The sequence below is a fragment of the Crinia signifera genome, chromosome 6, assembly GCF_055691185.1.
Source record: "Crinia signifera chromosome 6, ASM5569118v1, whole genome shotgun sequence".
In the NCBI taxonomy this organism is placed as follows: Eukaryota; Metazoa; Chordata; class Amphibia; order Anura; family Myobatrachidae; genus Crinia; species Crinia signifera.
Window position 1 is genome coordinate 3,195,745 of NC_139222.1, and position 15,213 is coordinate 3,210,957.

At 46.4% G+C, this 15,213-nt stretch overlaps 3 protein-coding genes across 7 annotated transcripts in view; 2 read left to right on the forward strand and 1 right to left on the reverse strand.

The window, feature by feature from the left end:
• The window catches only part of LOC146009826 (uncharacterized), a 426,905-nt gene that overhangs the window by 260,082 nt on the left and 151,610 nt on the right, over nucleotides 1–15,213 (forward strand). The window lies entirely within an intron of this gene.
• The window catches only part of LOC146009839 (uncharacterized), a 103,266-nt gene that overhangs the window by 77,214 nt on the left and 10,839 nt on the right, over nucleotides 1–15,213 (forward strand). The gene's annotated exons all lie outside the window — the stretch shown is intronic.
• The window catches only part of LOC146009807 (uncharacterized), a 234,070-nt gene that overhangs the window by 42,708 nt on the left and 176,149 nt on the right, over nucleotides 1–15,213 (reverse strand). For 2 of the 4 annotated variants that reach the window (XM_083150293.1, XM_083150290.1), the window contains exons 5-6: nucleotides 2,223–2,320; nucleotides 1,867–2,104 (exon numbers count right to left, since the gene is read on the reverse strand). In XM_083150293.1, coding sequence (XP_083006419.1) covers nucleotides 1,867–2,104; nucleotides 2,223–2,320 — 336 coding nt within the window. Of the gene's footprint in view, nucleotides 1–1,866; nucleotides 2,105–2,222; nucleotides 2,321–3,264; nucleotides 3,344–5,044; nucleotides 5,154–8,417; nucleotides 8,555–15,213 lie in introns of those variants that run through there. The other 2 variants (XM_083150291.1, XM_083150292.1) reach the window with 2 other exon arrangements.

Here is a 15,213-nt window from a genome sequence, read left to right on the forward strand (position 1 = left end):
GAGTATAATAGGGGCTGATGGCTCCTGATGTATGAGATACACCAGAGAGTGCGGAGAGGAGACTGGTCAGATCTCTGGGCTGGTAACACACAGTGACATGATGTGAGGGGGAGAGCAGGAGTATAATAGGGGCTGATGGTTTCTGATGTATGAGATACACCAGAGAGTGCGGGGAGGAGACTGGTCAGATCTCTGGGCTGGTAACACACAGTGACATGATGTGAGGGGGAGAGCAGGAGTATAATAGGGGCTGATGGCTCCTGATGTATGAGATACACCAGAGAGTGCGGGAAGGAGACTGGTCAGATCTCTGGGCTGGTAACACACAGTGACATGATGTGAGGGGGAGAGCAGGAGTATAATAGGGGCTGATGGCTGCTGATGTATGAGATACACCAGAGAGTGCGGGGAGGAGACTGGTCAGATCTCTGGGCTGGTAACACAGTAACATGATGTGAGGGGAGAGCAGGAGTATAATAGGGGCTGACGGCACCTGATGTATGAGATACACCAGAGAGTGCGGGAAGGAGACTGGTCAGATCTCTGGGCTGGTAACAGTAACATGATGTGAGGGGAGAGCAGGAGTATAATAGGGGCTGATGGCACCTGATGTATGAGATACACCAGAGAGTGCGGGAAGGAGACAGGTCAGATCTCTGGGCTGGTAACAGTGACATGATGTGAGGAAGAGCAGGAGTATAATAGGGGCTGATGGCACCTGATGTATGAGATACACCAGAAAGTGCGGGAGGAGACTGGTCAGATCTCTGGGCTGGTAACACACAGTGACATGATGTGAGGGGGAGAGCAGGAGTATAATAGGGGCTGGTGGCTCCTGATGTATGAGATACACCAGAGAGTGCGGGGAGGAGACTGGTCAGATCTCTGGGCTGGTAACACACAGTGACATGATGTGAGGGGGAGAGCAGGAGTATAATAGGGGCTGATGGCTCCTGATGTATGAGATACACCAGAGAGTGCGGGGAGGAGACTGGTCAGATCTCTGGGCTGGTAACAGTGACATGATGTGAGGGAGAGCAGGAGTATAATAGGGGCTGATGGCACCTGATGTATGAGATACACCAGAGAGTGCGGGAAGGAGACTGGTCAGATCTCTGGGCTGGTAACAGTGACATGATGTGAGGGAGAGCAGGAGTATAATAGGGGCTGATGGCTGCTGATGTATGAGATACACCAGAGAGTGTGGGGAGGAGACTGGTCAGATCTCTGGGCTGGTAACACACAGTGACATGATGTAAGGGGGAGAGCAGGAGTATAATAGGGGCTGATGGCTCCTGATGTATGAGATACACCAGAGAGTGCGGGGAGGAGACTGGTCAGATCTCTGGGCTGGTAACACACAGTGACATGATGTGAGGGGGAGAGCAGGAGTATAATAGGGGCTGATGGCTCCTGATGTATGATATGCACCAGAGAGTGCGGGGAGGAGACTGGTCAGATCTCTGGGCTGGTAACACACAGTGACATGATGTGAGGGGCAGAGCAGGAGTATAATAGGGGCTGAAGGCTCCTGATGTATGAGATACACCAGAGAGTGCGGGGAGGAGACTGGTCAGATCTCTGGGCTGGTAACGCACAGTGACATGATGTGAGGGGGAGAGCAGGAGTATAATAGGGGCTGATGGCTCCTGATGCATGAGATACACCAGAGAGTGCGAGGAGGAGACTGGTCAGATCTCTGGGCTGGTAACACACAGTGACATGATGTGAGGGGGAGAGCAGGAGTATAATAGGGGCTGAAGGCTCCTAATGTATGAGATACACCAGAGAGTGCGGGGAGGAGACTGGTCAGATATCTGGGCTGGTAACACACAGTGACATGATGTAAGGGGGAGATTTTTGCACCTGTACTGATATCTGTAGGGATTTCCTTCTCCTTAAACTGCTGATCACCCATTACATATGTCTCTTCTTCTCCCTCTGTATCTTCTGCCTTCATATCAGTCACATACGTCTCTTCTTCTCCCTCTGTATCTTCTGCCTTCATATCAGTCACATACGTCTCTTCTTCTCCCTCTGTATCTTCTGCCTTCATATCAGTCACATACGTTTCTTCTATCTTGATAACAGTCATGTATTCACCCTAATTTAAGACAATAAAATAGACAACAGAATATCAGTGTATAAGACACACAGCTCCTGTACAGACCATATAGTGACAGTCACTGTGGTATATTTGTGAAATGCTGAATCCCACCTACCTGATCCTCCTGTGGGGTCCTGTGATTCTCCTCTGTACAATCCTGGGAATACAGAGTATGGGGACATCTCTCTGGGGTATTCCTGTTACTGGGCCCATCTGTAGGAGACACGCAGTGACTGAGTACATTGTATATATGTGATTATCCTGGGAATACAGAGGACGGCGACATCTCTCTGGGGTATTCCTGTTACTGGCCCATCTGTAGGAGACACACAGTGACTGAGGACATGGTATATATGTGATTATCCTGGGAATACAGAGGACGGGGACATCTCTCTGGGGTATCTCTGTTACTGGGCCCATCTGTAGGAGACACGCAGTGACTGAGGACATTGTATATATGTGATTATCCTGGGAATACAGAGGACGGGGACATCTCTCTGGGGTATTCCTGTTACTGGGCCCATCTGTAGGAGACACACAGTGACTGAGGACATGGTATATATGTGATTATCCTGGGAATACAGAGGACGGGGACATCTCTCTGGGGTATTCCTGTTACTGGCCCATCTGTAGCAGACACACAGTGACTGAGGACATTGTATATATGTGATTATCCTGGGAATACAGAGGACGGGGACATCTCTCTGGGGTATCCCTGTTACTGGCCCATCTGTAGGAGACACGCAGTGACTGAGGACATGGTATATATGTGATTATCCTGGGAATACAGAGGACGGGGACATCTCTCTGGGGTATTCCTGTTACTGGGCCCATCTGTAGGAGACACGCAGTGACTGAGGACATTGTATATATGTGATTATCCTGGGAATACAGAGGACGGGGACATCTCTCTGGGGTATTCCTGTTACTGGGCCCATCTGTAGGAGACACGCAGTGACTGAGGACATTGTATATATGTGATTATCCTGGGAATACAGAGGACGGGGACATCTCTCTGGGGTATTCCTGTTACTGGGCCCATCTGTAGGAGACACACAGTGACTGAGGACATTGTATATATGTGATTATCACATGCTGGGTGTATATAGGGGATCCCCATAACTGTTCTCCCCTGTACAATAAATATCTCCTCTTACCCATTGATGTGAGGGGCCGTTGATTCTCCATCATCACGTCCTTGTACAGACCCCTGTGTTCCTCTATATACTCCCCCTTCTGCATGGAGAGATAGACAGTGACATCCTGGCACCTTATAGGCACCTGACACACACAATGAAACAGTCATCACCCAGACACATCCCCCGTTGTTACTGTATAACGTCCCATTCCCAGCAGTCACCTCTCCGGTCACATCCCCCGGGGTTACTGTATAACGTCCCATTCCCAGCAGTCCCCTCTCCGGTCACATCCCCCGATGTTACTGTATAACTTCCCATTCCCAGCAGTCACCTCTCCGGTCACATCCCCGGTGTTACTGTATAACTTCCCATTCCCAGCAGTCACCTCTCCAGTCACATCCCCCGGTGTTACTGTATAACGTCCCATTCCCAGCAGTCACCTCTCCGGTCACATCCCCAGGTATTACTGTATAACGTCCCATTCCCAGCAGACACCTCTCCGGTGACATCCCCGAATGTTACTGTATAATGTCACATTCCCAGCGGTCACCTCTCCGGTCACATCCCCAGCGGTCACCTCTCCGGTCACATCCCCAGGTAGTACTGTATAACGTCCCATTCCCAGCAGTCACCTCTCCGGTCACATCCCCCGGTGTTACTGTATATGTCCCATTCCCATCAGTCACCTCTCCGGTCACATCCCCGGTGTTACTGTATAATGTCCCATTCCCAGCAGTCACCTCTCCAGTCACATCCCCCGGTGTTACTGTATAACGTCCCATTCCCAGCAGTCACCTCTCCGGTTACATCCCCCAGTGTTACTGTATAACGTCCCATTCCCAGCAGTCACCTCTCCGGTCACATCCCCCAGTGTTACTGTATAACGTCCCATTCCCAGCAGTCACCTCTCCAGTCACATCCCCCAGTGTTACTGTATAACGTTCCATTCCCAGCAGTCATCTCTCCTATCCCTGTGTTATTACTATAGATATAAGTGATGTCACTGTCACCTCCCCGGTCACGTCCCTGTATTATTACTATAGATATAAGTGATGTCACTGTCACCTCCCCGGTCACGTCCCTGTATTATTACTATAGATATAAGTGATGTCACTGTCACCTCCCCAGTCACATCCCTGTATTATTACTATAGATATAAGTGATGTCACTGTCACCTCCCCAGTCACGTCCCTGTATTATTACTATAGATATAAGTGATGTCACCTCCCCAGTCACGTCCCTGTATTATTACTATAGATATAAGTGATGTCACTGTCACCTCCCCAGTCACGTCCCTGTATTATTATTACTATAGATGTAAGTGATGTCACCTCCCCAGTCACGTCCCTGTATTATTACTATAGATATAAGTGATGTCACCTCCCCAGTCACGTCCCTGTATTATTACTATAGATATAAGTGATGTCACCTCCCCAGTCACGCCCCTGTATTATTACTACAGATATAAGTGATGTCACTGTCACCTCCCCGGTCACATCCCTGTATTATTACTATAGATATACTGTAAGTGATGTCACTGTCACCTCTCCGGTCACGCCCCTGTATTATTACTATAGATATAAGTGATGTCACTGTCACCTCCCCGGTCACATCCCTGTATTATTACTATAGATATAAGTGATGTCACTGTCACCTCCCCAGTCATGTCCCTGTATTATTAGTACTATAGATATAAGTGATGTCACCTCCCCAGTTACGTCCCTGTATTTTTACTATAGATATAAGTGATGTCACTATCAACTATCACTATCCGGGCGCCCAGATATTACATAAGTACCAGTAATTAGAACAGGATACCACAGGCTGCTCCTCCTATATAATAATAACAGGACACCACAGGCCGCTCTCCCTGTATAATAATAACAGGACACCACAGGCTGCTCCCCCTGTAGAATAATAATATTAATAACAGGTCAACACAGGCTGCTCATCCTGTATAATAATAATAATAACAGGACACTACAGGCTGCTCCCCCTTTATAATAATAACAACAGGACACCACAGGCTGCTAACCCTGTATAATATTAATAATAACAGAACACGACAGGCTGCTCCCCCTGTATAATATTAACAGTACACCACAGGCTCCTCCACCTGTATAATAACAGGACACCACAGGCTGCTCCCCCTGTATAATAATAATAATAAGGTACTCTTTACCTAGCACGGCGCCCATCGCGACCATCGCGACCATCGCATGCACTAAAAAACGGGTGCGATGCAATGCCCGCGATTTCCCATAGGGACCAATGTTAAAAATCAGATTGGTCGCGATTTTAGTGTTAAAAGTCAGATTGGTCGCGATTTTTACATAGGAATCAATGTTAAATGGGCCACAGAGCCCTAATAGTCCCCCTGAAGTGTGAAATGGCCCCCACAATTTTTAACGCCACCCCACGATCAACGTGAACCCGAAGCGTGGCGAGCGCAGCGAGCCCGCGAGGGGCGGCGGTACGCGTCCTCCGACCTTTTCATACCCCCACTATCCACGTCGGCGTGGAGTTGAGAATAGAATAGTGTGGCGAGCGCAGCAAGCCACCGAGCCCGAAGCGTGGCGAGCGCAGCGAGCCACGCGAGGGGACGCGGATACCTTCACAGGTAAACGCGTCCCCTCGCGGGCTTCACAGGTGTCCGCGTCGCCACGGACACCTGTGAAGCCCGTGAGGGGACGCGTATAACTGTGAAGGTATCCGGGTCCCCTCGCGGGGCTCGCTGCGCTCGCCACGCTTCGGGCTCGGTGGCTCGCTGCGCTCGCCACACTATTCTATTCTCAACTCCACGCCGACGTGGATAGTGGGGGTATGAAAAGGTCGGAGGACGCGTACCGCCGCCGCTCGCCACGCTTCGGGTTCACGTTGATCGTGGGGTGGCGTTAAAAATTGTGGGGGCCATTTCACACTTCAGGGGGACTATTAGGGCTCTGTGGCCCATTTAACATTGTTTCCTATGTAAAAATCGCGGGCATTGAGCCAATTAACGCTAAAATCGCGACCAATCTGACTTTTAACATTGATCCCTATGGGAAAATCGCGGGCATCGCGGGCATCGCGTCGCACCCGTTTTTGATTTACCCGCGATGCCCGCGATTTTTTACCCCCGACGCCCGCGATTGTAATCGCGGGCGCCGTGCTAGGTAAAGAGTACCAATAATAATAATAATAATAATAATAATAATAGGACACCACAGGCTGCTCCCTCTCTGTAATAATAATAACAGGACACCACAGGCTGCTCCCCCTGTATAATAATAACAGGACACCACAGGCTGCTCCCCCTGTATAATAATAATAACAGGACACCACAGGCTACTCCCCCTGTATAATAATAATAATACCAGGACACCACAGGCTGCTCCCCCTGTATAATAATAGCTGCTCCCCCTGTATAATAATAACAGGACACTACGGGCTGCTCCACCTGTATAATAATAACAGGACACCACAGGCTGCTCCCCCTGTATAATATTAACAGGTCACCACAGGCTGCTCTCCCTGTATAATAATAACAGGACACCACAGGCTGCTTCCCCTGTATAATAATAACAGGACACCACAGGCTGCTCCTCCTGTATAATAATAATAACAGGACACCACAGGCTGCTTCTTCTGTATAATAATAACAGGACACCACAGGCTGCTCCCCCTGTATAATAATAACAGGACACCACATGCTGCTCCTCCTGTATAATAATAACAGGACACCACAGGCTGCTCCTCCTGTATAATAATAACAGGACACCACAGGCTGCTCCCCCTGTATAATATTAACAGGTCACCACAGGCTGCTCTCCCTGTATAATAATAACAGGACACCACAGGCTGCTTCCCCTGTATAATAATAACATGACACCACAGGCTGCTCCTCCTGTATAATAATAATAACAGGACACCACAGGCTGCTCCCCCTGTATAATAATAACAGGACACCACGGGCTGCTCCTCCTGTATAATAATAACAGGACACCACGGGCTGCTCCCCCTGTATAATATTAACAGTTCACCACAGGCTGCTCCCCCTGTATAATGATAACAGGACACCACAGGCTGCTCCCCCTGTATAATAATAACAGGACACCACAGGCTGCTCCCCCTGTATAATAATAACAGGACACCACAGGCTGCTCCCCCTGTATAATATTAACAGGTCACCACAGACTGCTCCTCCTGTATAATAATAATAACAGGACACCACAGGCTGCTACTCCTGTATAATAATAACCGGACACCACAGGCTGCTCCTCCTGTATAATAATAACAGGACACCACAGGCTGCTTCCCCTGTATATTAATAACAGGACACCACAGGCTGCTCCTCCTGTAGAATAATAATAACAGGACACCACAGGCTGCTCCTCCTGTATAATAATAACAGGACACCACAGGCTGCTCCCCCTGTATATTAATAACAGGACACCACAGGCTGCTCCTCCTGTATAATAATAACAGGACACCACAGGCTGCTCCCCCTGTATAATATTAACAGGTCACCACAGGCTGCTCCCCTTGTATAATGATAACAGGACACCACAGGCTGCTCCCCTTGTATAATGATAACAGGACACCACAGGCTGCTCCCCCTGTATAATAATAACAGGACACCACAGGCTGCTCCCCCTGTATAATAATAACAGGTCACCACAGGCTGCTCCTCCTGTATAATAATAACAGGACACCACAGGCTGCTCCCCCTGTATAATAATAACAGGACACCACAGGCTGCTCCCCCTGTATAATATTAACAGGTCACCACAGGCTGCTCCTCCTGTATAATAATAACAGGACACCACAGGCTGCTCCCCCTGTATAATAATAACAGGACACCACAGGCTGCTCCCCCTGTATAATAATAACAGGACACCACAGGCTGCTCCTCCTGTATAATAATAACAGGACACCACAGGCTGCTCCCCCTGTATAATAATAACATGACACCACAGGATGCTCCCCCTGTATAATAATAACAGGACACCACAGGCTGCTCCCCCTGTATAATAATAACAGGACACCACAGGCTGCTCCCCCTGTATAATAATAACAGGACACCCCAGGCTGCTCCTCCTGTATAATAATAACAGGACACCACAGGCTGCTCCCCCTGTATAGTATTAACAGGTCACCACAGGCTGCTCCTCCTGTACAGACGACATTACCTGATCCCGAAGTTCACTCTGCGGCTGCAGCAGTCGATAGCAACTCGCTTCCTGTAAGTGGACCGCACAGCCCGGAAGTTGGTGGAACGCACAAGGCGGAAGCAGGGTGTGATTGGCATAAGCTCATCCCCTCATGCACCAAAGCCACAGCCCCACCGTCTGTAAAATAGACCAGTCCGGCAGAAGCAGCTGCTTGCAGTGACGTCAGTGCTGGGCCAGCCCCGCCCTCATCTATCACTCCCATAATGCAGCAGGAGCAGAGAGCGGCCATTGATGTGTCTGGCAGCAGGTAATGATACTATTAATGTTATAATACAGTGGGAGCGGCCTGTAGTGTCCTGTATTGTCATTATGATACAGGGAGCGCAGCCTGTGGCGTCCTGTTATTATACAGGAGGAGCAGCCTGTGGTTTCCTGTTATTCTTATACAGGGGGAGCAGCCTGTGGTGGCCTGTATTCTCATTATTATACAGGAGGAGCAGCCTGTAGTGTAATATTATTATACAGGGAGTGCAGCCTGTGGTGTCCTGTTATTATTATACAGGGAGTGCAGCCTGTGGTGTCCTGTAATTATTAATATTATTGTACAGGGGGAGTAGCCTGTGTTGTCCTGTTATTATTATCATACAGGGGAGCAGCCTGTGGTGTCCTGTTATTATTATACAGGGGGAGCAGCCTGTTGTGTCCTATATTGTCATTATTATACAGGGGGAGCAGCCTGTGGTGTCCTGATATTATACAGGAGGAGCAGCCTGTGGTGTCCTGTATTCTCATTATTATACAACGGGAGCAGCCTGTAGTGTAATGTTATTATTATACAGGGGGAGCAGCCTGTGGTGTCCTGTTATTATTATTGTACAGGGGGAGTAGCCTGTGGTTATTATTATACAGGGGGAGCAGCCTGTGGTGTCCTGTTATTATTATACGGGGGGAGCAGCCTGTGGTGTCCTGTTATTATTATTATACAGGAGAAGCAGCCTGTGGTGTCCTGTATTCTCATTATTATACAAGGGGAGCAGCCTGTAGTGTAATATTATTATACAGGGGGAGCAGCCTGTGGTGTCCTGTTCTTATACAGGGGGAGCAGCCTGTGGTGGCCTGTATTCTCCTTATTATACAAGGTGAGCAGCCTGTAGTGTAATATTATTATACAGGGAGTGCAGCCTGTGGTGTCATATTATTATACAGGGGGAGCAGCCTGTATTGTCATTATTATACAGGGGGAAGCAGCCTGTGGTGTACTGTTGTTATTATTATTATACAGGAGGAGCAGCCTGTGGTGTCCGGATATTACTATACAGGAGGAGCAGCCTGTGGTGTCATATTATTATACAGGGGGAGCAGCCTGTATTGTCATTATTATACAGGGGGAGCAGCCTATGGTGTCATGTTATTAATATTATACAGGGGGAGCAGCCTGTGGTTTCCTGTTATTATTATTATACAGGGGGAGCAGCCTGTGGTGTCCTGTTATTATTAATATTATTGTACAGGGGGAGCAGCCTGTGGTGTCCTGTTGTTATTATTATTATACAGGGGGAGCAGCCTGTGGTGTCCTGTTATTATTAATATTATTGTACAGGGGGAGTAGCCTGTGGTGTCCGGATATTACTATACAGGAGTAGCAGCCGGTGGTGTCCTATTATTATTATACAGGGGGAGCAGCCTGTAGTGTCCTATATTGTCATTATTATACAGGGGGAGCAGCCTGTGGTGTCCTGATATTATTATACAGGAGGAGCAGCCTGTGGTGTCCTGTATTCTCATTATACTAGGGGAGCAGCCTGTAGTGTAATGTTATTATACAGGGGGAGCAGCCTGTGGTGTCCTGTATTCTCATTATTATACAGGGGGAGCAGCCTGTGGTGTCCTGTGATTATTATACAGGAGGAGCAGCCTGTGGTGTCCTGTATTCTAATTATTATACAAGGGAAGCAGCCTGTAGTGTAATGTTATTATTATACAGGGGGAGCAGGCTGCGGTGTCCTGTTATTATTATTTATACAGGGGAGCAGACTGTGGTGTCCTGTATTCTCATTATTATACAGTGGGAGCAGCCTGTGGTGTCCTGTTATTATTATACAGGAGGAGCAGCCTGTTGTGTCCTTTTATTCTCATTATTATACAGGGGGAGCAGCCTGTGGTTTCCTGTTATTATTATACAGGAGGAGAAGCCTGTGGTGTCCTGATATTATTATACAGGAGGAGCAACCTGTGGTGTACTGTACTCTCATTATTATACAGGGCAAAGCAGCCTGTGGTGTCCTGTTATTATTATACAGAAGGAGCAGCCCGTGGTGTCCTGTTATTATTATACAGGCGGAGCAGCCTGTGGTGTCCTGATAATATACAGGAGGAGCAGCCTGTGGTGTCCTGTATTCTCATTATTATTATACAGGCGGAGCAGCCTGTGGTGTCCTGTTATTAATGTACAGGGGGAGCAGCCTATGGTGTCCTATATTATTATACAGGGGGAAGCAGCCTGTGGTATCCTGTTGTTATTATTATACAGGAGGAGCAGCCTGTGGTGTCCTGTTATTATTATACAGGGGGAGCACCTTGTGGTGTCCTGATATTATTATACAGGAGGAGCAGCCTGTGGTGTCCTGTACTCTCCATTATACAGGGGGAAGCAGCCTGTGGTGTCCTATATTCTCATTATTATACCGGGGGAGCAGCCTGTAGTGTCCTTTTTTTGTTGTTATTATACAGTGCGTCTTACTGGTGACTCCGTGTTACAAATCTGTGTTACATGTGCTCTCTGTGACGTGTTATATGTATTATATTTATTCCTAGGCGCTCCAGCTGTGAGGAACCAGAGTCTTTATTACACGTCACACGTTCTGTATTCTCACTGATTCCCTGAGGATGGACACGGACAGGAGTCCCAGGACTGAGAGGATAATAACTATCACCCTGGAGATCATCTACCTGCTGACCGGGGAGGTGACTGTGACATCACTTATATCTATAGTAATAATACAGGGACGTGACCGGGGAGGTGACAGTGACATCACTTATATCTATAGTAATAATACAGGGACGTGACAGTGACATCACTTCTATCTATAGTAATAATACAGGGATGTGACCGGGGAGGTGACAGTGACATCACTTATATCTATAGTAATAATGCAGGGACGTGACCGGGATGTGACAATGACATCACTTATATTTATAGTAATTATACGGGGAGGTGACAGTGACATCACTTATATTTATAGTAATAATACAGAGACGTGACCGGGTAGTTGACAGTGACATCACTTATATCTATAGTAATAATACAGGGACGTGACCGGGGAGGTGACAGTGAGATCACTTATATCTATAGTAATAATACAGGGACGTGACCGGGGAGGTGACAGTGACATCACTTATATCTATAGTAATAATACAGGGACGTGACCGAGGAGGTGACAGTGACATCACTTATATCTATAGTAATAATACAGGGACATGACCGGGGAGGTGACAGTGACATCACTTATATCTATAGTAATAATACAGGGAGGTGACCGGGGAGGTGCCAGTGACATCACTTATATCTATAGTAATAATACAGGAACGTGACCGAGGAGGTGACAGTGTCATCACTTATATCTATAGTAATAATACATGGACGTGACAAAGGAGGTGACAGTGACATCACTTATAGCTATAGTAATAATACAGGGAGGTGACAGTGACATCACTTATATCTATAGTAATAATACAGGGACGTGACCGGGGAGGTGACAGTGACATCACTTATATCTGTAGTAATAATACAGGGAGGTGACAGTGACATCACTTATATCTATAGTAATAATACAGGGACATGACCGGGGAGGTGACCGTGACATCACTTATATCTATAGTAATAATACAGGGACGTGACCGGGGAGGTGACAGTGACATCACTTATATCTATAGTAATAATACAGGGATGTGACCAGGGAGGTGACAGTGACATCACTTATATCTATAGTAATAATGCAGGGACGTGACCGGGGATGTGACAATGACATCACTTATATCTATAGTAATAATACAGGGACGTGACCGGAGAGGTGACAGTGACATCACTTATATCTATAGTAATAATACAGGGACATGACCGGGGAGGTGACAGTGACATCACTTATATCTATAGCAATAATACAGGAACATGACCGGGGAGGTGACAGTGACATCACTTATATCTATAGTAATAATACAGGGAGGTGACAGTGACAGCACTTATATCTATAGTAATAATACAGGGATGTAATAGTAATAATACAGGGATGTGACCGGGGAGGTGACAGTGACATCACTTATATCTATAGTAATAATGCAGGGACGTGACCGGGGATGTGACAATGACATCACTTATATTTATAGTAATTATACGGGGAGGTGACAGTGACATCACTTATATTTATAGTAATAATACAGAGACGTGACCGGGTAGTTGACAGTGACATCACTTATATCTATAGTAATAATACAGGGACGTGACCGGGGAGGTGACAGTGAGATCACTTATATCTATAGTAATAATACAGGGACGTGACCGGGGAGGTGACAGTGACATCACTTATATCTATAGTAATAATACAGGGACGTGACCGAGGAGGTGACAGTGACATCACTTATATCTATAGTAATAATACAGGGACATGACCGGGGAGGTGACAGTGACATCACTTATATCTATAGTAATAATACAGGGAGGTGACCGGGGAGGTGCCAGTGACATCACTTATATCTATAGTAATAATACAGGAACGTGACCGAGGAGGTGACAGTGTCATCACTTATATCTATAGTAATAATACATGGACGTGACAAAGGAGGTGACAGTGACATCACTTATAGCTATAGTAATAATACAGGGAGGTGACAGTGACATCACTTATATCTATAGTAATAATACAGGGACGTGACCGGGGAGGTGACAGTGACATCACTTATATCTGTAGTAATAATACAGGGAGGTGACATCACTTATATCTATAGTAATAATACAGGGACATGACCGGGGAGGTGACCGTGACATCACTTATATCTATAGTAATAATACAGGGACGTGACCGGGGAGGTGACAGTGACATCACTTATATCTATAGTAATAATACAGGGATGTGACCAGGGAGGTGACAGTGACATCACTTATATCTATAGTAATAATGCAGGGACGTGACCGGGGATGTGACAATGACATCACTTATATCTATAGTAATAATACAGGGACGTGACCGGAGAGGTGACAGTGACATCACTTATATCTATAGTAATAATACAGGGACATGACCGGGGAGGTGACAGTGACATCACTTATATCTATAGCAATAATACAGGAACATGACCGGGGAGGTGACAGTGACATCACTTATATCTATAGTAATAATACAGGGAGGTGACAGTGACAGCACTTATATCTATAGTAATAATACAGGGATGTGACCTGGGAGGTGACAGTGACATCACTGATATCTATAGTAATAATACAAGGATGTGACTGGGGAGGTGACATCACTTATATCTATAGTAATAATACCGGGAGGTCACAGTGACATCACTTACATCTATAGTAATAATACAGGGACGTGACCGGGGAGGTGACAGTGACATCACTTATATCTATAGTAATAATACAGGGATGTGACCGGGGAGGTGACAGTGACATCACTTATATCTATAGTAATAATACAGGGATGTGACCGGGGAGGTGACAGTGACATCACTTATATCTATAGTAATAATACAGGGACGTGACCGGGGAGGTGACGGTGACATCACTTATATCTATAGTAATAATACAGGGACGTGACCGGGGAGGTGACGGTGACATCACTTATATCTATAGTAATAATACAGGGACGTGACCGGGGAGGTGACGGTGACATCACTTATATCTATAGTAATAATACAGGGACGTGACCAGGGAGGTGACAGTGACATCACTTATATCTATAGTAATAATACAGGGAGGTGACAGTGACAGCACTTATATCTATAGTAATAATACAGGGACGTGACTGGGGAGGTGACAGTGACATCACTTATATCTATAGTAATAATACAGGGATGTGACCTGGGAGGTGACAGTGACATCACTGATATCTATAGTAATAATACAAGGATGTGACTGGGGAGGTGACATCACTTATATCTATAGTAATAATACAGGGAGGTCACAGTGACATCACTTACATCTATAGTAATAATACAGGGACGTGACCGGGGAGGTGACAGTGACATCACTTATATCTATAGTAATAATACAGGGATGTGACCGGGGAGGTGACAGTGACATCACTTATATCTATAGTAATAATACAGGGATGTGACCTGGGAGGTGACAGTGACATCACTGATATCTATAGTAATAATACAGGGATGTGACCGGGGAGGTGACAGTGACATCACTTATATCTATAGTAATAATACAGGGATGTGACCGGGTAGATGACAGTGACATCACTTATATCAATAGTAATAATACAGGAGGTGACAGTGACATCACTTATATCTATAGTAATAATACAGGGATGGGACCGGGGAGATGACAGTGACATCACTTATATCTATAGTAATAATACAGGGACGTGACCGGGGAGGTGACAGTGACATCACTTATATCTATAGTAATAATACAGGGATGTGACCGGGGAGGTGACAGTGACATCACTTATATCTATAGTAATAATACAGGGAGGCGACCGGGGAGGTGACAGTGACATCACTTATATCTATAGTAATAATACAGGGATGTGACCGGGGATGTGAGGGGAATGTGGGATTGTATATAATGAAATTTGTTGTCTCA